Source organism: Leuresthes tenuis, unplaced genomic scaffold (assembly GCF_036924035.1).
Source record: "Leuresthes tenuis unplaced genomic scaffold, fLeuTen1.0.hap1 SCAF_13, whole genome shotgun sequence".
NCBI classification, from domain to species: domain Eukaryota; kingdom Metazoa; phylum Chordata; class Actinopteri; order Atheriniformes; family Atherinopsidae; genus Leuresthes; species Leuresthes tenuis.
The window spans coordinates 8027506-8049432 of NW_027325367.1; the positions used below are offsets into that span (position 1 = coordinate 8027506).

The following is a 21927-nucleotide window of genomic DNA, read 5'->3' on the forward strand; positions in this document are numbered from 1 at the left end:
TTGAAAATATGAGAATCGAGAACTTTAGTTTAGACAGGTAGCAGTTTATATGAAATAAATGCAATTACAGTTTCAGTCAGTTTCAAACACTGTATCCAAAACTAAAGAACTTTTCAAACCTTAGAAACATCACATTTAAATTCATGCATTTTCCAGCATCGGTAAGAACTCTGTGCAATACTGTGCAAACAAGTGTAACACAGTACAATTAGGAGGATGTAGTATTTTAAGTAAAAGCACTTGCACTCACTTCAAATCGATCATTTTATTTGCATCAATTCACAAAACAACGATTGAAGACGTCCAGATTGTTCACTCCATCCCACTAATTACTTTGTTAAACCACCAGTCTACAAATCCACACATAAAAGCAACTACTACAAGACTGAAATTTGGGGTATTTTTACAATACAAGTAAATTATTAACTTAATAGAACTAATCACTCTACATTTCTTATAACAAAGCATCATATTTAACAAGCCTTCAGATGTTCTTTATGCAAAAGCTGTCTGAAATGCAGGACAATAATGTCCCTCAGAAATGCAGTGGCGCTTAAGTAGAAAGTGCCAACCATTTAAATACACTCATAGTTATATTTTAGTACTGTGTGAGTTGCACTAAATGTTCTGTGTGAACTGGAAATAAAAACTAACCATAAAGTAGGCCTATAATAAATAAGGTTTGAGATGCCACTTTCCGTTGGCACTATAATACATCAAATTGTAATCTGTAACACACAGGCTGTACTTGTATGTCCTACTTCTAAGATGTGTCTATTTTTGAATATGGGGTATCTAATTTAAATATCTCATAATGCTCTTCTCACTGAAACTTCACAATGTGCGACTCTCACACAAACCATCCACTGGCACATGAATGACCTCCCTCCTCCAACACACCCCCCCACAGTTGGTAGAGTCCGGGACGGAGCATCATGGCGATTGACGGTAAGTGTTCGGGCTCAGGTGTCCAGCTGGAGTCGTTTTAAACTTTGCTCGGGACAGAATAAGAACGCTGTGGGGAAAAAAATAATACTGTATTGAAAATCCAGCTGATCTGTAATTTACGCCGCGAGAAACCGCAGAGCTGGGACACACAGTTATCTAGGGCTGCTGATGCTGAGGTGCGGACACCCGCACTGATGCAGGACCGTTATGATCCGTACATGAGATGCGCACGTGAAGTGATGGGCGAGTAAACAGACGGTCCCGGGGCTTTAACTGGCCGAGTCACCTTTTCAGACGTTAGCAAACCTTAATTAAGGCACGCCCGTGACTCCTTATCGATTGATTTAAATACATTAACCAGAAATATTAGCACACTGCTACTTAGCATCACATGACTTCTACTTTACTTAGAACTAGACGACGCTGCGGATGAATCAGGTGTTGTATTACCCGTCAGAAAAAGATCCTTTTGAGTTAGAAAACACTCCGCTGTCTTCTAACCGTTATTTCGGGACAGCACGTGCTGTCGATATTCTTCCTAACTGTTAATGTTCACAACGAATATTACTGCCCACATACCGATGGAGAGATTTTCCTAAAGCGTTTTGATGAAAGTCACTTGGCATTAAAGTGTTGGCCCGTGCCTTGCTACTGTCCCGTTGTAGACGGAATCTGATAATGTCACGTGCAGCCCTGCGTGCATCGGTGTGCTGAGTTTAAAGACCTGCCAGCAGTGCCAAGACATGGACACCAGAAACTCAGGGGCGGATAAATGTAATGTCCTCCATTCACTCTCACTAGTCTGAGCTGTTTTAATTAAGGTTTTAAAGAATTGTGCAGCTATATCTTGATGTCCCAATATTATTCCCATATGCTGCTCCTTCATGTGATTATCCGAATTAAGTGAACTAACTTAAAATACTCAAACAAAATAATAAGCAGCAGCACAGAGGACATATGTGCATGGTGCGTTAATGTCTGCAAAGCATTTTCATGCTGCAGCTGCTGCAGGTGTGGATGAATCTGTAACATTGACTCCAATTCTGAATTTTTTTTAATCTGCATCTTTTAATCTGCAGGTTTTAATGCAAAATCTATATTCATCAGGTGGCTATTGAGTACATATTTGACAAACGCAGCAGAGCAGGAAGTATGAAGTTGCATTAATAAAGAGGAAAGAAGTATAAGTACTTGTGTTCTTCTCAAGTAACCGGTGCTTGATACACTAAATACACTGACTGGAATTTGTAGAGTTAAGAAACATGTTTGAGACCAATTGAAACACACTACAATGGCTTGCTACCTTTCAAGCATCTGCACATTGTTGTTTGTGGGTCTTTTGTTTGTTTGTTTGTTTATCTATTTATTTGTTTGCATTTTCATTTTGGAAAAAATACAGGGGTACAACAGGTTATTTCAAATGATACCTTCCTGTTAACGTGTTTGATTTGTTTGATGGCTTCTTACAATTTAGTGACATTTCCTCAATTTCAAGTTGAAACACATTCAGACAGGGAAGGATTTATTTGCACCCTCAGTGTGTAGTCACGTGGTCAGAAGCTCAAAGAATAAATGAGAAATAGAATAAAATTAAGAAAAGGATTGAAATAAAACAAACAAACAAAAAATTATTGCAGAACCTTAACTGTAATCAGATCTGATGATGTGTTGAAATATTTTTTTCTCCTTTTACAGTTTGCATCCTTTGTCTTCTGTCCAAAATTTGTCCATTATCATGGAATAAGTGCATTAGGTGTGTCCTACTGTATTCTTTTGATGGGTACACTGTATAAACACTGCTTGTGTAAAATAAGAAAGAATAAATCATTTGCATGTCTGACTCAAAAATAAATAGCAGTTTAATTTGAATATTATAGGCTGGTACTCTGATAGGCTATTAGAACAAAATAACTGATCGTCCTTTGGGTTTTTTAATATTGGTTTTAGGAGTTTGGCCCTCGGCCTAAGCTGATGCTTTATAACATTTATTAAACCCTGACCCCAGTGTTATTTTTCTAATAGACTGTTTTGTATGAAGAAGAGGATGCTGAATATTCACAACTGTTTGTGCCATCTTGTAAGTTTTGTGTGATTTTAAAGGAAGCAGTGATATTACTTTAAGAATTGATACATTTTGCCAAACCTTTTTGTGTGCATTAGTCCAGAGAAGGTGTTTCTGTCTCAGATCTCTGGCATCAAGTCAATACCTCAGACCACTTCAAGCATCCAGTCTGTAATGCGAGGGAAGCTGTACACCTCAGAATAACGTTTCCCCCCTCACTCTTATGGGTCTTGTAAGACTTAAAACATTGTCTCCCCAGTTGAACACGCGTGTGGTACAGATTTGGAAATGTATAATCCAAGACACTACTACCATGTCTTATCATTAATCTTTTAATCGTCGCACATTCAGAACCAAGGTGTGCTCTGCTTATCATACGATACTTAAGCACAGAGGGATGGTGCGTAAATGCCTGTGGGTGTGCAGTAAAACCACAAAACATAAAGCACATTTTCATAGAATGTCAGAGAATAAATAGTGAGAATTTGATGAGGCATTCTTTTAACTGATAAACTCATGGCAGTGATGTTCCAGCTGATAATTATGAGACTGCTGTAACCAGGCTTTTTAGCTATTTGATAGTTTTGTGCAACAAAAGTTCATGGAGGGTAATTCATAGGCTCCATTATGGACTCAATTACAGCCCCCTGCCTATTATGAGTTACAAGCTATTCAAAAGAAAAAAAATTAAGCATCAAAGTGATAATTACTGCTTTTATGAAGATTAATGCACGGTGATTTATTTTAGATCAGAATTACTGCCTTTTCCTGTATATGTTGAATATGATGTCAGTCAGTTTTTGTTTGCAAAATGTTCCAACCAGAGCTTCTTGAGCTTGGATCTCTAAATGCAACCCATTCTTACCTGAATAGTGTGTGAACGGGACGTTTGTCCACATGTCCAAAATGTAGTAGTGTGACTGGTGGCACAATTCATGGTTGGGCTGCCTTGGCTGACGAGGTAGAGTGAGCATCCTTCTGTTTGAGTGTTGGCAGGTTGATCTCTTAACTTTCAACAGTCCACCTGTTAGAGTGTCCTTGGGAAAGATATTGGACCCCACATGACTCCTCAAGGTGTTTCTTGTAAGTCTCCTTGGATGAAAATGTCTGCTTAATTGCTATAATGTAAATTGCGACGTCTCTTTGGGTGTTGTTTTCTGTTGAACAACGTTCATGTGGCATGACAGGAATTGCGACCCATGAATAGTATAACGTGTGAACCATTATGTAAAGATTCTTGTTACTGTCTAACCATGTACTTTGTAGCACGTTAACCTAAGCTTGTACATTAATTCTAACCCTAACCATGTACCTTTAATGCTAACTCCAACCATTTGTGAGTGAGAGTGCTGTAGAAAAGTAAGGAATCACGAGCGGGATGGAAATTGAAAAGTGCAGTGACTGTGACAGGATGAGTCTCTAGATGTCTTACTCCAAAAGTTACAACTTCTTGTAACTATAATAGATGAAGATAACCACTTTCCTTACCTTATACATAATAAATTGTCAGTATTATTTCCAACTCTTTGCATGTAAAGCAAATAAGAGTATCTCAAAGCTGCCATGTTGTCCCACTTGTTTCCAGCTAATCAGCTTTATGCATGCCGACTCGCACACCTGCCAGCTTATTTAACCTGAGCATAGAGCATATGTTCAACTAGAAATAACTTTTTCTTTTGTTTAATTTTACATCTGACTCCCTATTTTTAATATCACTGTTTTCCAGGTGGTGGGAGAAACTGTGGTGTTCACGAGCTCATCTGTGCAAGACGAAGTAAGACCATGTTACAACCAGATGGGACCTTGTAAATACGTGTCTGCACACAGTTGTAAAAGCATGCTTGTTCAAATTTTTAGATGGTTTTGTTGCACCACGCAACAAAGATTGGTGCGTCTTAATATTTTCCTCAAGATTTCAACTTTGTTGTTGCCTCTGAACCTTTCTTGATGTATAGGTATTTAGATCTTTTTTAACAGACCTCAGAACGCAGAATGTTTCTCTGTGAATTATACATAGCATATCAAGTTTTAGTTCACCTCAGCGAAAGAAGGCAACTGTATCTGAATGATTTATTCAGTGTGGGGGGGGTGTTTCGTTCCAGAGGTCCATGTGTAAGCAACACATCCAGATTGGCTACACATTTCAGACAAGCATCCACTTTTAAGTACACCGTGGTCTAAAATCTTAAAATGATGTCATTATATAAAGAGATATTTGTAAATGAACAACAAGGACATTTAGTCTATCTGCGTTTTAACTGTAGATACCTGACATAGTAATTACTTTCCCTTGTTTTTATTCAACAGAAACATTTCATGTACACACGCTCATATTTCTCAGGGGCTGTTATTAATTTCTGTTTTCACATTGAATGGTTCAGTGACTGCTTTTAAAAATTTGTTAGGCAGCTTTGTTGGAGTCATTACCTGGAAAAACAGGCTGATTAAATCCTGAGGCTCAGCTCAGAGTCTTGAGTTCACCCTCAGTTCACGAGCAGCAAAAAAAACATTTGATTTCTGTTATGTTTTTATCTGTTTATTCTGCTAAGGAACGCAAATTGTACACGCACTCAATGAGGACAAAGCAGGGTGAAAGAAGAGTGTTTTAAAAGCCACTTTAATGTTAATTGCAGTTAAGGAAAATATCAGACTCCTGAAAATGATAGTTATCATTTAAGAAAACAGGCATATAAGTTGTTTCAAAGGCCGGCTTACCACAGTGCTCCAGTATCTAAGGTAGATTAATGGAGGCATCAGGTTACCCTGCTGTCTAAATTATTCATCTGTCATTGACATTTACAGAGCAGGGCCATGTATGAAGTGTCAGCACAACCTTGAGCAAAAAGCCATAAGCCGTTGGTTTTCGACAGACGGCTGGCAGGCCCGTGGCTGCGTAGGTCATTCTGGCTCAATCAGCTCTAAGGCTGTCAATGAGAGTTGATATCTAAACCTGACAAGTGCTGGACCGAGCTAAATGTGAGGGATTTATTACATGTTGGATTACATCAGAGCAGGACAACTTTGTTTCTTCCTCTTCTTTGGTAATTTACAATCTATTTTGGAACAGCTGGCTTGAAAGAGGATATTCGTTTGGAGATTGCGCTCTTATGCACTTTTCTTGCCATTTCAGGGAACTTTTTTGAATTTTGTTGGAAGTGTGCAGCAGGCAGTGCTGGTTTTCAAGCTGCAGGGGTCTCTTGCTTTTTTCCATGGTGAGGCAAATGTGTCCATAATACATTAAGTTTGTCTTCAGAAGGTTTGAAAAAGCTCAGTTTTCCTCTTTTCTGTTCTAATTTGCGGGCTCAGGGAGACGGCTACTTTCACTCTGTTGCCCATTTTAATCAGATGTTGGCTTGCTTTATGAGCATTTCAGTGCAGACCTGCCACAACCCATGAGCTCCATGTGCTTGGCTTTAACCGCACCGCTGTTTTTGTTGGAACAAACAATATTATATTGAATATTAGTTTTTTTTTTTTAGTTAACTGTTCTAAAAAATACTCCCAAACCCAAGACGATGTTTTAACTGTCTATCATTATACAGTATTACCACAAAAGATAAAGGAAAATAGTCAATCAGCTAGCCCTGTCTCAGTATACCAGTATGAATAAAAATAATGATGTTAAAAGAATGTAACGTTGATAATATCCATATCATGCTGAGAATACCCAGATGATAATATTGTGATTTTATCTCAGCTGATAAAATCTAAATATTATTGAATATAATTTTCTTTTTGTTTAATTAATTTTAAAAAGGACATAAAAAACAAACTAAACTAACTAAGATGAACTAGTTTGATAGCAACATTTTTCAAGTTCTCTATAGATATGATGACACTATTATTGTGAGTACTTTCAGCCACAAAAGTCACAGGAAAAATGAGACATAGTGGCAGCCAGACTCACAATTAAGGAGCTTCAAAGTATTGTTTTTTTTTTTTTTTGTCAGGAGAAAAAAAAATTGGTAAACTAAGATTAATCTGTCAAGTGATCAGTTCAGCTACAGTTGTTAAATTATTTTTTATATATTACATTTTTAACCTAATCATAAGCTTTATTTTAAAAAAAAGGAAAGATATAGAGGGTGTCTGCTTCCTGAACCCAAACTGGCAGCTGGTTCCACAGAGAGGGGCCTGATAACTGAATGCTCGGCCTCCCATTCTACTTTTAGAAACTGTGTCCCACAAGTAAACCTGCCGTCTGAGTGCGAAGTGCTATGTTGGGAAAATATCGAATTATGAGATCTTTAAGATCTGATGCGGCTTGGTCATTAAGAGCTTTGTATGTGAGGAGAAGAATTTTAAAATCTATTCTTTGGACAGGGAGCAAAAGAAGAGAAGCAAAGACTTTGGAGAAATGTGATCTCTCCTGCTAGTTCTCATCAGAACTGGCTGCAGCATTTTGGATCAGCTGTAGGCTTTTCAGAGAATCTTTTGGATATCCCAATCATAAAGAATTGAAGTAGTCCAATCTTAAAGAAACAAATGCATGCTCTAGGTTTTCTGGGATGTTCCTAATTTTGGCAATATTACGAAGGCGAAAGAAGGCGGTCCTTGAAAGCTGTTTTATATGTGAGTCAAAGGACAGATCCTGTTCAAAAATAAGTCCAAGCTATCTCATTGTAGTACTGGAAGCTAAGATAATGGCACCCAGAGTAACTATATAGCTAGACAATTTCTTCCTGATGTGCTCGGGTTAAATCTGAATTTAGAAGCAGAAAACTCAGTCACCCAGGTGTTTGTGTGGTTTAATCTGGTCTCATAGATAAATACAGGTGAGTTTTATCAGCATAGCAATGGAAATGTATTCCATGCTGTCTAATAATGTTACCTAATGGAAGCATATATAGTGAAAAGAATGAGTCCAAGCACTGAACTCTGCAGAACTCCTATGATTTACTCTGGTGTATGAGGAAGATTCCTCATGAGCATTAACAAACTGAAATCTATCAGATAATTATGACTTAAACAGTTTTTTTTAACCAAATATCTGAGGTACTTAATCAAATATTTTATCAGATAAAGAATAACAAAAGAAAGGTTTGTTTACTGTACAAATTGTCCTTTTTCAGGACTGACATAAAATGCAGGAGTCCGAATTGAGAAATGGTACAAACTGGGAAATCTGACTTTTTAGAAAAGATAACTGAGTGAGTATAATGAATGCTTTGGATGGGTGCAAATATATAGGAACCCTTGACCATAGCTCATCAATCGCACCGTGTTCTGTAATATGTAAACGGCAAATCTGAATTGAATGTCCTATATGCAACTCAAGGAAACACTGTAATTTCATTTAGAATATAGTGAATAGTCTGAATGCTGCTGTACATGTGAACATAGCCAATGACAGAGCTGAAGTGGTGATCAAGCTTGACTAGAGAGAGAGCCAAGACTCCCTGAGGACTGGAAACTGAAAGGTGACCGGAGGGGGGAGTATACGAGAGTCTAATGACTGACTGAACACAGCTGTGGAGTAACAGACTGCCTTAAAACAGGTGTGAGGGAACAGAAGTGCAGGAAGCAAAACTAACTGAAGTGTATAAGGGCAAAAAGTTTCAGATAAAGAGTAGAAATTGTCAAACAAATAAATAAAAAAATCTGTTTTTGTCTTCAAGGCCTTTGCTTGATATTTTTTTTACCACACTCTAAACCTCACGAGCCTGTCATGCCTAGCTGTTGATCTGTAATTGGACAAATCCCTTTTGGGGAATTTGGTTGCTTGAAAACACCCATCTGAGCCTTTGAGATAAAACAATAAGGTTATATTCTTTGATGTGCTGGGATCAAGCTTTATCACGACCACATTATGTGCCTCAAGCGTTTAAACTAAAAACACATACCTGCTATCAGAAACCATAGCCTGCAGTGTCCTTTATTTCAGAAGCTGCCCTTTCCATTGAGGCATTTGATCTTTGGAAATGCTGTTCATGCTTCATTGTACACCAACCTCCCCTTTTCCTCATCTATTACACAATGGCGTGTCTGCGTGGTAGTCTCGTAAATGCGGGCCCAGTTTGGTTTCTCTGGCTTAACAGTGTCTGCTTTTCTGTCAGAAACAGTTCCTTTGAGGCTCTAATAAAAATAGCACAGGGCTGCACGGTTACATGAAGTATGGTTGGCCTACATACAGCGCTGTAGATTATATCTGGTATGCCTTTGAAGTGGAAGGAACACTGCCTGTTTAAAAAAACAATAGCTAATTCTCCCCTGTCAAGAGAAAATTTGAGGAGCTTTAATCAAATGTTAGATGCCTATCATCAAACATGATTATTCCTGCTATCAAATCAGTTTGTTTGCTGCTTTTTTCAGCTCGCAGCCATCTTTACGGGCTTTTATCCACAGCCATAAGACAACTTTTCTCTTAGAAAATAAGATGGTTGACTTCTGCAGTCCTTTATATTCAGTATTAGCCATGCTACTCTAATTTTTGTTGTTTTTTCTGTCTCTCTTTGCTTCTCGCCCTCTTCAGTCTCTCCTGAGCTTCTGGGTGTCCTGTCTTCCATTGCAGCCTTCATGGCGTTGATGGCTCTGTTTTTTCTTTACCTCAGCAACAAACTGTCCGTGGAAAGTCCTGACAATTTGCCACATCTCAGTGGCTATAAGAACAACCATCAAGGTACTCAACACTCTGACAGATTTCACCACACTGGCCGCATCTACTCACATATTAATATGGTTATTGGCGTTTTTGTATTTTTTCTGTCTTGATTCCCTGAATGCTTCATGTGGTTTTTCATTGCAAGCAAAACCTGCACATCTGCTGGAGAAACTATTTTTCCAGCAGATGTGCAGGTTTTTCATGCCATGTGCACACATGCATGCATCATTTGGGCTGCTTGTAAGAGAGCACATCATTCATGATTTATAAAAGAACTTTTAAATCTTTATCATCTGGACAGTTTGTCATTTAACTCGGTCTAAATTTAACAAGCTCATGCCCATAGAAGGTGCTGATGTTGCTCAGTCTTTGTTTATTTTTCTTTGCATGATGGAGTTTTATGTTTTATTTGAGGATGAAGCATCAAGCTGCGTTTTCTGTCAAGGCTTTTCAGACGTATTCCCAGGAAGTAATTCAAACCACAGAATTGTATTTTCTTTATATGCTGCCCTGCCTGATGGCCAAATAATCATCCCACTTAATATTTGCTGTCAGTCTTGTGCCACACTTGCAGAGACTTTAATTATTTTTTTCAATTTAGATTACAAAATCCCCCAAATCCTTGTAATATTATTTAGAATTTCATTATTCTTCTACTATTTAACTAGTTGCCTATGCAAAGTGGTAAAGTCTTCCATCTCTTTATTTCTGAAGGATTCTGGGATGCCTTTTAATAGCACGTCATGTCACTGACCTGTTGCAGACTAACCTATTTAATGGTGACATGTTCGTTGAGGTGCATTTAACACCTTTCCTTTTCTTTTAATGCCTCATTCCCTACTTTTCAGGCAGATGTTGCTGGTATAAACTTTATTGCTTGATATTTTTCCTGAGAAAGCCACGCTGAGGAATCATGTTGTTTTGTTCATTCTTCAACTGCTTTGTTGTATTTTTTATGAATGCAAATTATGTTAGCGCCACAATTTTTTTCTGGTTCACATGTCAACTTACAGCTGAAATTACACAACTTTATTAATGTTAAAAGCCACTTCCACAGCGGGTCATCTGCTGGGCTCAAATTAGAGTCAGCAATATTTTGAGCTTCTACATAAATGTTTGCAAATGATTCCAGAGTTCCAGGGCCAAGCTAAGGGATTCTAGTTTGAGCATATTCAAAAGATGTTTTTATTTGTGAATGGAAAAAACTGAAGTGACACAAGGAAACTTAGACAATAGTGCTTAGAAGACATCTGTTCACAGATACAGAGCAGAATAGAGGGTGTAAAACACTGTGAGTGACTCTGATGTTAAAAGGGTGAAGTTTGACCCTGTCTTTATTCCATAAAGTGAAAGGGTGATGACAGCTCAACCACAAATCCAACTCTCCAATTAGAGAGCAGATGGTTTTGTTGCCATCAGCTCTGTTGCAGGTCATGGAAGTGAGTAACAACTTCAAAGGTAAACATAGAGAACTTTGTTAGAGTGAGAGTTAAGTAACCATGTGCTTCTTGTATCCTCAGGACATTAAATGGTTGCCTTTCGTTCCCACAGTATCATAAAGTATAACCTACCTGAGATGCAGACGTACTCACGCTCTCGTCATCTGCATCTGCCCTCTGATTGGACAGTTTGTTGTGTAATTGAGTTGTGACCACCGAATCAGTTTGAGTCGTAAAGATGAGGTCAAATTTGTGAACAGATGTTTGAAAAACACCTCTATTTTCTTACCATATTTTGTCTTTTTTTCACTGGTTCTTTACAAATTCAAATCTTTTCTACACATGCACTGAACTTGTGATGTAAATTATGCTAAGATTTTAGGATTTTCTTGTTTCTTTTACAGTAGTTGCTGTTTTACAGCCCATATTATGTCAGCACACCAGACGTCAGCCAAGTGTAATCTTTACTGTCACTTTATTGGTGTGCATGTTCATCTCAGCACACGCTGGGGTGCTGGAACCTCACCCTGCTAACGACCACATGTCCATGTCAGTGCTTCTGATGAGCTAATCTAGTGATCAGCGTGTGACAGAATCCCTGACTGAGAGATGGCCTTCTTCAAGAGCTTCCAGCAGACTCTACCGTCTGTCAAGATTTCTTCCATCTTGGACTCAGTCACCAGTCGTGTGGACGACCTTGCCACTGCTGTCAGCGATGCCACTTACGCTGTCAGCGACCAGCTGACTGAGCAGGTCACTACTATTATCAACAAGGTGCAGGAGGAGGGAGATGCGGAAAACAGCGGGAACCAGGAGTCGGATCAGGCCGCCACCACACAAGAGGGAAAATCTAGTAATAAAAGCATGTGGCAAATAAATCGAGACTCAGATGCAGGTCACACAGGCTCAAAAAGCAACCAAGCCAGTGATACAACAGAGAGAGAGTGTAATCAGAGCCAGATGGAATGGGAGTGGAGGGACGGATGTTGGCGAGTAAAAAAGACAGAAGCTGAGTTAGCAGAAGAAGAGAGGAGGAAGAAGGAGGAGAAGGAGCAACAGGAGAGGAGAGAACAGAGGAGAAAAGAGAGGAGAGAAAAGCAGCTGGAGAAAGAAGCTAAGGCTCAGAGAGACAAAGAAGAATCCAAAGAGGCAGAGCAAGAGGAGGCCGTCGAAGCCTCAGAGACAACAGCCAACAAAGATGAGCAAGACACAAAAGAAAATAAGAGTGGTGAGCAGTTAGCTGCTCAGCAAAAAAGTGAAGAGTGTGATAAACCTGCTCTTTCAGCTGGTCGTGAAACTGAAATCGGGTTATCAAAACAGAAGGAGCAAAAAGAGGCAGAGGAGGAGGATGGAGCTGAGAGAGAGGCAGACAATGAGGAAGAAGCCGAGCTGTCTAGATCTTCTTCAGCCAAAAAGAAGAAGTCGGATAAGAAGAAGGGGAAGGGCTCAAAGGAGAGTTCAAAGAAATCTGAAAAAGCTTCAGATGTGGATAAAAAGAAGGACACAGGCAAGAAAAGCAAGAAGAAAAAGAAAAGAAACCAAGGTTAGAGTGTGTGCTGCCTCTCTATCAACACCACTCTTGGATCCTGTCATACTTTCAAGCCTCTACCTTTAAATCCACCTTTTCAGAGTGGTGTGTGCCGCTCTTTCTACACTCGCTCCTACTTCTTTGAATATTGCCCACATTACTGTTTGTAACATAAATGTTAAGTTTTGCGTTCTCATATGTCCTGTACAGATGGAAATGTGTCAGACAGTGAAGAAGAAAAAGGCCCAGAGGCTTCGACCCAGCAGAACCCAACATCTGCATGGAGCAGCAAGAGCAAACAGTCCAGTGAGCAGGGAGGATACAGCAGCGAGGCCTCCAGCGAACAGAGTGAGAGCACACACGGGTTCTCTACTTCCATCTTATTCAACCAGCAGGAAATAAATACACCTAGAATGAATTCGACACAGTATGAGGACATTTTTTTAAGAAAGATAAATGCATGGCATGTAATGATGTTGGAGTAAAATAACTGCAGTAGATATATAACTGTAGAAAACAGATGTTCAGAATGTTACATTTAATTTTAGTACGTGGATTAAGCATTAGGATTGTTTTTTGCATTAGCAAACATAAGCAATTTAAACAGTACAAAACGGAGGTGTTAATGCATTAATGCTACATTTTACACCTCTTGAAACTTTTGAAATTTGTCAAGACTTACAACACATAATCATAACTTTGTGAAAATGGACCCAGCTGTGAGTCCAGCACAGTTTTAGAGGTTAAGGCTGACTCTGTGATGGACTGTATGCTGCATTACTCATGAGTATTTCTGCAGAGCACACTAATTCTCCTGTAACACTCATTCCATCTCACATTACTCCTTTTGCATCCCTCTCTGCCACCGTCGGGCAGCAGCTACCAGCATCCAGAGGATAAAGAAAAATTCCTCTGTCAGCGAGCTCCAGCCTCCTCCGTACCAAGACGAGCGCTCGGGGACACGAGTGTCCTCTCGTTCCCGCTCCGAGCGAGGGGCCAGGAGGACATCGTCCCCGCAGCACTGCGACAGCCCTCGCTGCTCCAGTGAGGCCAGCGTGGACCAGGACACAGAAAGCTACCTCAACAAAGGCTGCGAGGAGGACATTCCCAGTGACAGCACTGCAGTTCTGGGCCCAGAGGTGGGCACAAAGTTCCTCTTTCTTTACTTTCCCTGATTTCTGATATAAACCGCAAAAGTCCAATTCTTTAGTTTTACCAGTAAAAAAATATATGAAAATTCTCTTTTCACCTCACTTTGTAATACCTGTAAAAGATGTTGAGGAAGATTTGTCAAGAAATGTCTTTATTCTTTCTATTTAAATGGTGAAATTTTGCAAAACCATACAAGCTATACAGAAACAGTCAGAAGCAGAAAGCAAATACAAACCCTCTTTGCTTATCTATCCACTCAGGACGGTTCTGGTCATCAGCTCCCCGCAGCCTATGAGCCCGAGCCCCTCGCCAAATACGGCACGCTGGACGTTGCTTTCGAGTACGACTCCAGTGAGCAGTGGCTGGCCGTCACGGTCACTGCCGCAACCGACATCCCTGCTCTGAAACAGACAGGCAACATCTCGTGGCAGGTCCACGTGGTCCTCCTGCCCACCAAGAAGCAACGGGCAAAGACTGGTGTGCAGAAGGGCCCGTGTCCTGTCTTCACGGAAACATTCAAGTTTTCCAGGGTGGAACAGGAGACCCTTGGGGACTACGCTGTTCGCTTCCGCCTGTACAGCATCAGGCGGATGAAAAAGGAGAAAGTCCTGGGGGAAAAAGTGTTCTACCTGACTAAGCTCAACCTACAGGGAAAGATCGCTCTTCCTGTCACCCTGGAGCCCGGCTCTGAACTCACAGTGAGGAGACATTGTGAATTTGTTTAGTTGTAGCTGCAGCTCTGTCATTTCTTTCACTTTCTCTCATTATTCAAATATTCCTCCCTGTGTTTTATCCCGTCAGGGTTGCGGCTCTATGGTAAGTGTGTCTCGCAGTGCAGGTGCTCTGTCCTACCGCTCCACTGAAGACTCATCCCTGCCAGAGATCCTCCTGGGCCTCATCTACAACTCTGCCACAGGACAGCTATCAGCTGAGGTTATCCAGGGAAGCCACTTCAAAACCACAGCGTCAGACAAACCTGTCAGTAAGTACAAAAGCTGTCATGTCCGAGCCTTTATTTCTTGTTTCGCTTGCTGTAAATATTCATCCTTTAAAGGCTCCTTCCCCAGTTGTTGCTGATATGTCGGATATTTGTTTCGGCCGCTCAGATGGCCAAGACTTCCAGCAGAATGCTTCAATAACAAATTGGGTTTCGATACATTTGAAGGTCCCCTGGGAACAGTACCAACTTTTTAATAACCATAATGCCAAAGCATCTGCTGTACGTCACAGGTCCCATGAAATCTGACCTTCTGGACTAATTCACACTCTTTAAACTACATCTCTTTCTTCTTTCCAATGTCGCGTGTGCTGTGGTGTTTTCTACAGATGGTCTGTTTTGTTGTGTAAAGCACTTTGTGAGGGGACAGCTGTATATCATAAGAGGTAAGGCAAAAATGAATGACCTTTTCATTATCTGGGAGTTTGTAAGTTAGGGCAGTGAGGTTTGACTACATTTAAAAAGACTTGACTGTTGATTGATTGTAAAACTACTGTCAACAGCTGGAATAAAAAAATCACATGTTCTGTAAGTCAGGCTGTGAATGATGTGTAGACAAACATCCTGGTGAAAAAACTTTCAGAATACAGAGATAAAGAAAACAGAAACTTTTTGTTAATTACTGAACTGTCTGAGGAAAGGTTAATATAGTCTTAAAGATACATATTTAGTCTGTTAAGATGTGTGTTGTTAAATTCCATATATTTTTAATAGGAGTCAATTAGAACAATAATATTTCTAACAGATAAATTTCACAATAAGAATAATATAAACTACATGGTAACATTTAAATATGTAAATTATGCATTATTTTTTTAGGTAATTGTTTGTTGTTTTGCATAAACGTTTACTTGACAAAATGTTGTAAGATAAGCATTTAAATATGTATTTTGGACATTTATTCAAGAAAAATAGATGTAGAACACAATGTAAAGACTTCCTCAGCAGAATGCAGTTATAGTAAAAAATCTTATCCCTGGAAATTAAAGTTGATGTTTTTCAGACAAAAATCTGTGAGTAAGCCAAAATAAATTCCATTTACCTTTATTTCTAAATGGATAATTATGGTGCACGACCACTTTAAATGCTTCCCTGCTTGTGATTTTGTGTTGCAGTGCTCATTTCGAACCACTTGATGGCACTGTCTCACTTTTCTCCTGCACCTCCTTTCAGACACTTATGTGAAGCTCACCATGCTGGACTCCAAGGGGAAGGAGATGACCAAGTGCAAGACAGGCGTGTGCCGTGGTCAGCCCAACCCCACCTACAAGGAGACATTTGTGTTCCAGGTGGCGCTTTTTCAGCTTTCTGAGGTGTCGCTGGTGATTTCGGTGTTCTGCCGGCGAAGCAGCATGAGGCCCAGGGAGAGGCTTGGCTGGGTGTCCCTGGGCCACAACAGCACCAGCGAGGATCAGCAGTCCCATTGGACAGAGATGAGAGAGGCCGAGGGACAGCAGGTCTGCCACTGGCACACACTCACCGACACATAGGAGAAGATTTCGAAAGACTGAATCTACACTCAAAGCATTCCCTGGACATTGAGAACTTTGGGAGAGCAGGCAGCACCATGTAAGATGTGTGTTCTTGTGTGTTTTGCATCCAGGTGTGAGAATGGGCATTGCTTCCCAGTCTTCACTGCCAGATTGCGTGGATTCCCTTTAATCTGCCACTTTTCTCTGAGGCAGGAAGTCTGACTTCATGGGTGGGGGTGTTGAACTCCTTCTTTCTTTACTGACAGACTGAAAGTGACTAACTCTTTAATGAATGTGAACTGAGCAAGTGCAGAAGGAAACAGATCATTTTCTACTGATTCTGCCTACAGCAAAATCTGCATGTACACTAACTGTTTACAGGACAACGTCAAGACACTTCCAAACTATTTATGTCTTTGAATCTTGGACCAAAGAGCTCGGTCCAGGACTGGCAGACTCCTTCCTATTTCTTCTGGGCTTCAGTTGCCACCAGCATACCGAACATTTCTCTGTAAGTCGTAGCCACTGACAAAAGAGAATGCCATGAGAGGACTGTTACAAAAGGCCTACAACATGCTGCAATTATTTCTAAAAGCTATGCTTTGTACAGTGTTTACATGCACATTACATTATGCAAGATCTGTTCATTGATCGTCCTTTTCATCTTCTTGGAGTATCAGTCATGACCTCACAGTAATATGGGTATTACACAAAGACAGCTCTTAGTCTTTATATCGTGGTCTTGCATAACGGAGTACCCTATGCATCTGACGCCACTTTAAACAAGAGGAATGCACTTCTTTCTTGGAACTGATTCTTCTCCTGTGTAATACTGATTGAGCCCGTTTCACCATTCAGCCTTCTGACAACTCAGCCATGTTCATTCATGTAGAAACACGGTGCTCCCTGCTGAGGAGGAATATGCAAAAGCCTGCGCAGTCCAATAAACCTGGCAGTCTCTGAGGCAGTGGTGCTGACAGTCTCAGCTGTGTTTGCTGTGGAGTGAGTTGGCGTGGGGAAACAAAGTTACAGTAAAAAAAGATCAATCCTACTTCTCTGATTTAAAGCGTGTGGGAAATGTTTTATTAAATAAAGGCTCACATCAAATGTAAAAAGAGTATATACATCATCCAGAAATGTGAGGGTTATACCTGCAAGGTCATATCCGGGACAAAGTTTAAACTCTGATCTATAGGAGCAGCTATGAATCAGAAAATACCCCAGAGGATAACTGAAGACTTCACAGCCACACCCTTGTTTCAGTGTCTTGAACACAACCCTCTCCCCTCTTCCAGCTGGCTGAAGCTTAGGGGTGTGGGATGCATATTTCTTTCTCCTCGTCCCAATGAAGTCAGGGTTAAAGCCGTCGTCTGGGTGAGGGTTGCTGCAGTCACATCTCGTCGCTTCACTTTCCTTCCACTGGGTCAAAATTCTACAAAGTAATATTTAATTAACTGAAAAATCATTTTACAGAATTTAATGAAAACCAGATGTCCAACATTCCTGACAGTTCTCCCCTCAAGTGAGGAATTAGCCTCTGGAGTGCTTTTATCACATGCGTGGCTTTTGTTTTAGACACATTTTGTGCACAAGAAGCCCTTAAAAGCATTTAGGGGAAGCTATCAAAAACATACTCTCAGTTAACTTTAGTGCCCATTTACAATTACAGTCAGTAGCTTTTGTTAAAAGCTCACATACTGACAACTGTCTCATCTTCTTTTTAAACTGTTGTGCGACAGGTTATGTCTTCAACTATTTCTTGGCCAAGACTTGGACTGGCCTAGAATATCGGCAAATTGCCTAATAACCGGCTCCTTGCAGGAGATAGTCTAGTCCACAAACGCCGATGGAAATCTTTCCTGTGAACTGGTAAATTGTTGTTTTCTCCCGTTAATTAAACAAGCTGCAGCCTTTGAGCTTCGGGTATTTAGACATGAAAGTGGGTTGAAAAAAATAAAAAAATAGATCAGCAGTCCTTTCTTCTTGCAGACTTAATTCAAGGGTAACCTTGTGCAAATGGGTATGAAGCTAACATCAAGTCTTTTTTTTTTTCCAAAAAAGTCAGACATAACAACTTAAAGTACAAGTCAAAGGTTTGGACAAACCTACTCATAACTTCAGGAATATGTTTTGAAAGGTAGAATGAGGACAGGAGTCTTTTTTCTTTAAAACAATGTAGAGTTTTTATTTCCATTCATCTGGCCTTCAATAGTATGTTTGACGGTATCGTCAGTCATTAATCTGGTACAGCACAAAGAGTGTTGCAGTTGGCTGGAGCCCCACAGCTGTGATCAGACTCAGGATTACAGTTTCACTCCTCTGTACACCTTGCAGAGTGACTGCAGCCTTCATATTTATTCTGCCCCAAGCCCCAAACCAGCTGTGCCACAGATCCTTGAGGGCTGGGGGCGAACCGCAGGTATGGGAGGAACAGCTGACCCAAACCGAGCCCCGAGGATTTGTTTAGAGCCTGACAGTTAATTATGAGGCCCCTGGAGCTAAAATGAAAGTGCTCAGATGTGAGGAGGTTTGAAGCCAGGCTGGTTTTTCAAGTTTGGTGCAGCAAGGGAGAGCGGAAACTTTGTTTTGGTCATTTTACACCACATTAACGGCTCCTGGTTTATCTCTCCAAGGTAAATGGGCCTGATTCAGTATTAGTATGTCACTGGTGGTATTACAGAGTAGTTGTAGCCATCTGGAGAAGGTGGAGATTCAGCTTCAAAAACACCCCAATCTGAGGCACAATATGTTTTCATCGGCTACGAAGTTACTTCATCAGTTTGGGATCTGTGCGATTAGGAATAAACTGTGTTGTCATTTTATTGCATGTCTCAGTTGAAAAAAACCCAACTTTTTTAATAATATATTCAATAAATATACAAGAACCGTGTATAAGTGAGAGTTTGTGTTTCATAAAATCATCCTCAAAGAAAACACACTGGAGAAAATAAACTTTGAATACCTTCTTAAAGTTAGTCTTTTGTTCAGATTACAGGAGCTGAGAAAGTCAAATGAAGGATTTATAATACATAATAGGTTAGGCTCCAGTGGTCCGACTGAAGTACCATACAGGGTGGATATGGGTGTACCAGACTGCATCCCTTTAGCAAGCACCCTGCAAATTACACTGTAAAGCTGCAGACGTCGTACCTATTTGGCAAAGAAAACATTCATCAAGCAAAGGTATAAGACAAAGTGGAACCAATATGGCGACACTGTAAGGTGATGATTCTGTCTGAGGTGAGAAGGTTCTATGTAGGGGGACAACATGATGGTGGGGAATGTCTAATTGTTCTGCAAAGACAGAGCTGGTTGTACATTCAAAAGAACCCTTCTACATTTTAGGGGCAATGCTTATTTGCTTTCTGAAGGAGAATTACATGAACATACTAGCAGTAAAATCGGTTAGCTTAGTATAAAAACAGGGCCAGCAGCAATAAAACCTAAATATTAACACAGAAGCTCTCATTAGTTTTAACCACAATGAAACTAAAGAATCAAAGAGACAACTTGTGGTTTATAAGTGGTTGTGTGCTGGACTATTTCTTGACTGGGACCATTAACTTCCAGGAGTTTCTGCAGGATTGCCTGGGAACTATTTAAGAGCTGAGAAATATTGTGACACAAGACATCAACCCATCAATAAAATCAGATATTAATGCATTAATTAGTGAGCTTTATAGATGCTATTAGGTGGTATATGTTACCCTTTGACAAAGCTTGGCAGGTTTCCCCTCCTCTCACCAACTGTTTGCTGTGGTTGTAGAATTAACAGCCAATTGGACAGATGAACTGATCTCCACCAGAAAGCAAGCAAGTGTAATCATCAAATATCAGAATGTTCTTTTTAAGTTTTTTTCCTTATTTCTAGATGTACAAATAACTGATAACATTCTTCATAATTACAGTCTTAACATCAAAGCCTTTTCTTTTTTTTATAGATTTTGGCAGCTGTTGTTTTTAACTATGGGCAATGTAACAGATGAATCAAATATTCCACATTTAAACGTTGACTTTTTCAACTTTGGGCCAATTTTACAGTCAGTAAACAGCCCACAGAATAATAATAAAAAAAATTTCACGTGCACAGAGCGCCGATCATCTATGCATAATCAAATGACGATGAGTGATGGCTGGTTTTCAGGGCAAGATTTGAGGCATTATGGTGACCGCTGAAGTGAATTCCCTCATGAGCACTTAACGCTGCATAAACATGATTGGGCTGAGCGGTTTTACACGTCACTTGAAGTCCAGTCCTGTTCTAATTCCCCACCGGCAGAGGTTCTGAAAAATGTTCACTCCACATAGGAATTTACACAGTTAAACAACATGATTTAAAAAAAAAAAAGAAAGAGTTCAATAAAATACATCTGACCATCAGTGCTTCTCTCGCGTACATGTACAAGAATACAGTTTGGAACTGGAAACTGCTCACAGTTGAAACTGTGAGCTTGTTGGCATCAGTTATTTATCTGCACACTCAGGTATACTTTAACCTGTGTGAGTTTTTTTTTTGTACACTGTGTACAGGCGCCTCCTTTGCTTAGCAGGCAGGTAAGAGGTGCAAATGACATCTGTAGTTAGTGGTTGATGATTGAGCATGATTGAAGAGCAAAAAGAAAGAGGGGTGACTGAAAAGGCTTATTTTCTTTGCAGAAGTCCCTTTCAGCTTGCACTCTTTAAACTTTCAGTAGATTTGTGGACCAACAGCCGACAGCTGTTAAGGTTAACTGGTCAATCCATCTCTGCAAAATCTGAGCCTCAAAGTTACCTCCTGTGCATTTATCCTGCAATCCATCCATCAATCTTCATCACTGCTTTTACTGGGAGCTGCAGTTCTCTTTAAATACCTCCAGTCCTTCTGTCCACTCTGCTTTTGGGCTCTCTGCTGAGTTGCTCGACACCTTGCTAAATGAACTTGAAGCATTTGGTCTTATCGTGGGGTAAACGAGTCTTAAACAGCACAGAGTCCACACGAAACTGTGTATACAGCAGTGGCATGTAACCGTAAACCTTGACGAAGAAGTTGATGCACTTGTGGCGCTCGTGAAAATGTGAGTCATCGTGTGAAAGAGCCTGAGGGCAGCCGGGGCAGCGGAAAGTCCAACGAGAGGTTACCTGGAACAAACAGTAAGACCATAAGTGTATGGAATTTACTTTTAAATGCATCTATTCCATGTTTATAATGTGATATACAAACCAGGTAAGCAGCTTAAATCGCAATCAATCATACAACCTTTGTCAAAAATGTCATCACTAGGTCAAAAACTAAAATATTTTAAATAGGCATAAAGATGAAACATTCTTTTGAAACTTTTCAATAATATATGTTTGTATGGTTATGGATTGTAAAAAGGAGCAAAATGGAAGAGTTTTGGGCTCCTAAGTGGGAAAGATTCCAGGTCTTAAATAAAGGTTTCAGAACTTGGTAAGTTTGTTCAGACAACTGCTTGTTCACAGCTGTTAACAAAGACCAGGTGAAGCAAATGCTCTAGAAATACTGACACCTCAATACTTATCTCAACAAAAAGCAGCTTCTCTAAGTAGCTGCTTATTACACTGAAAATTAGGAGAACTGATCCACCCAACACAGGGGGAGACAACAGAAGTGAAGTTGAGGTCTGAAAGACAACATTATTATTATTATTATTATTATTTTTACAAGAGTACTGCTTGTAGGATTCTTAGAAAGAGAAATTCAAATCCCCGACTGACAATAAAAAACTTC

At 40.0% G+C, this 21927-nt stretch overlaps 2 protein-coding genes across 6 annotated transcripts in view; one reads left to right on the plus strand and one right to left on the minus strand.

The window, feature by feature from the left end:
- Positions 1 to 909: 909 nt before the first annotated feature.
- Positions 910 to 20477, plus strand: syt14b (synaptotagmin XIVb). 4 transcript variants are annotated; one of them, XM_072362735.1, is made up of 9 exons: positions 910 to 948; positions 4737 to 4784; positions 9483 to 9629; positions 12789 to 12926; positions 13455 to 13717; positions 13991 to 14428; positions 14532 to 14712; positions 15057 to 15113; positions 15901 to 20477. In XM_072362735.1, the coding sequence occupies exons 1-9, from the start codon at positions 936 to 938 to the stop codon at positions 16215 to 16217; spliced, it is 1602 nt and encodes a 533-aa protein (XP_072218836.1). In that variant the 5' UTR covers positions 910 to 935; the 3' UTR covers positions 16218 to 20477. The 4 variants fall into 4 exon arrangements, with proteins under 4 accessions (XP_072218836.1, XP_072218837.1, XP_072218834.1 ...); XM_072362736.1 differs by having other exon boundaries at positions 13458 to 13717; XM_072362733.1 differs by lacking the exons at positions 910 to 948; positions 4737 to 4784; positions 9483 to 9629 and adding an exon at positions 9926 to 12593.
- Positions 18357 to 21927, minus strand: part of extl3 (exostosin-like glycosyltransferase 3) — a 28148-nt gene continuing 24577 nt past the window's right edge. For both annotated transcript variants that reach the window (XM_072362731.1, XM_072362732.1), the window contains exon 6: positions 18357 to 21317. In XM_072362731.1, coding sequence (XP_072218832.1) covers positions 21108 to 21317 — 210 coding nt within the window. In that variant the 3' untranslated portion in view covers positions 18357 to 21107. The remainder of the gene's footprint in view (positions 21318 to 21927) is intronic.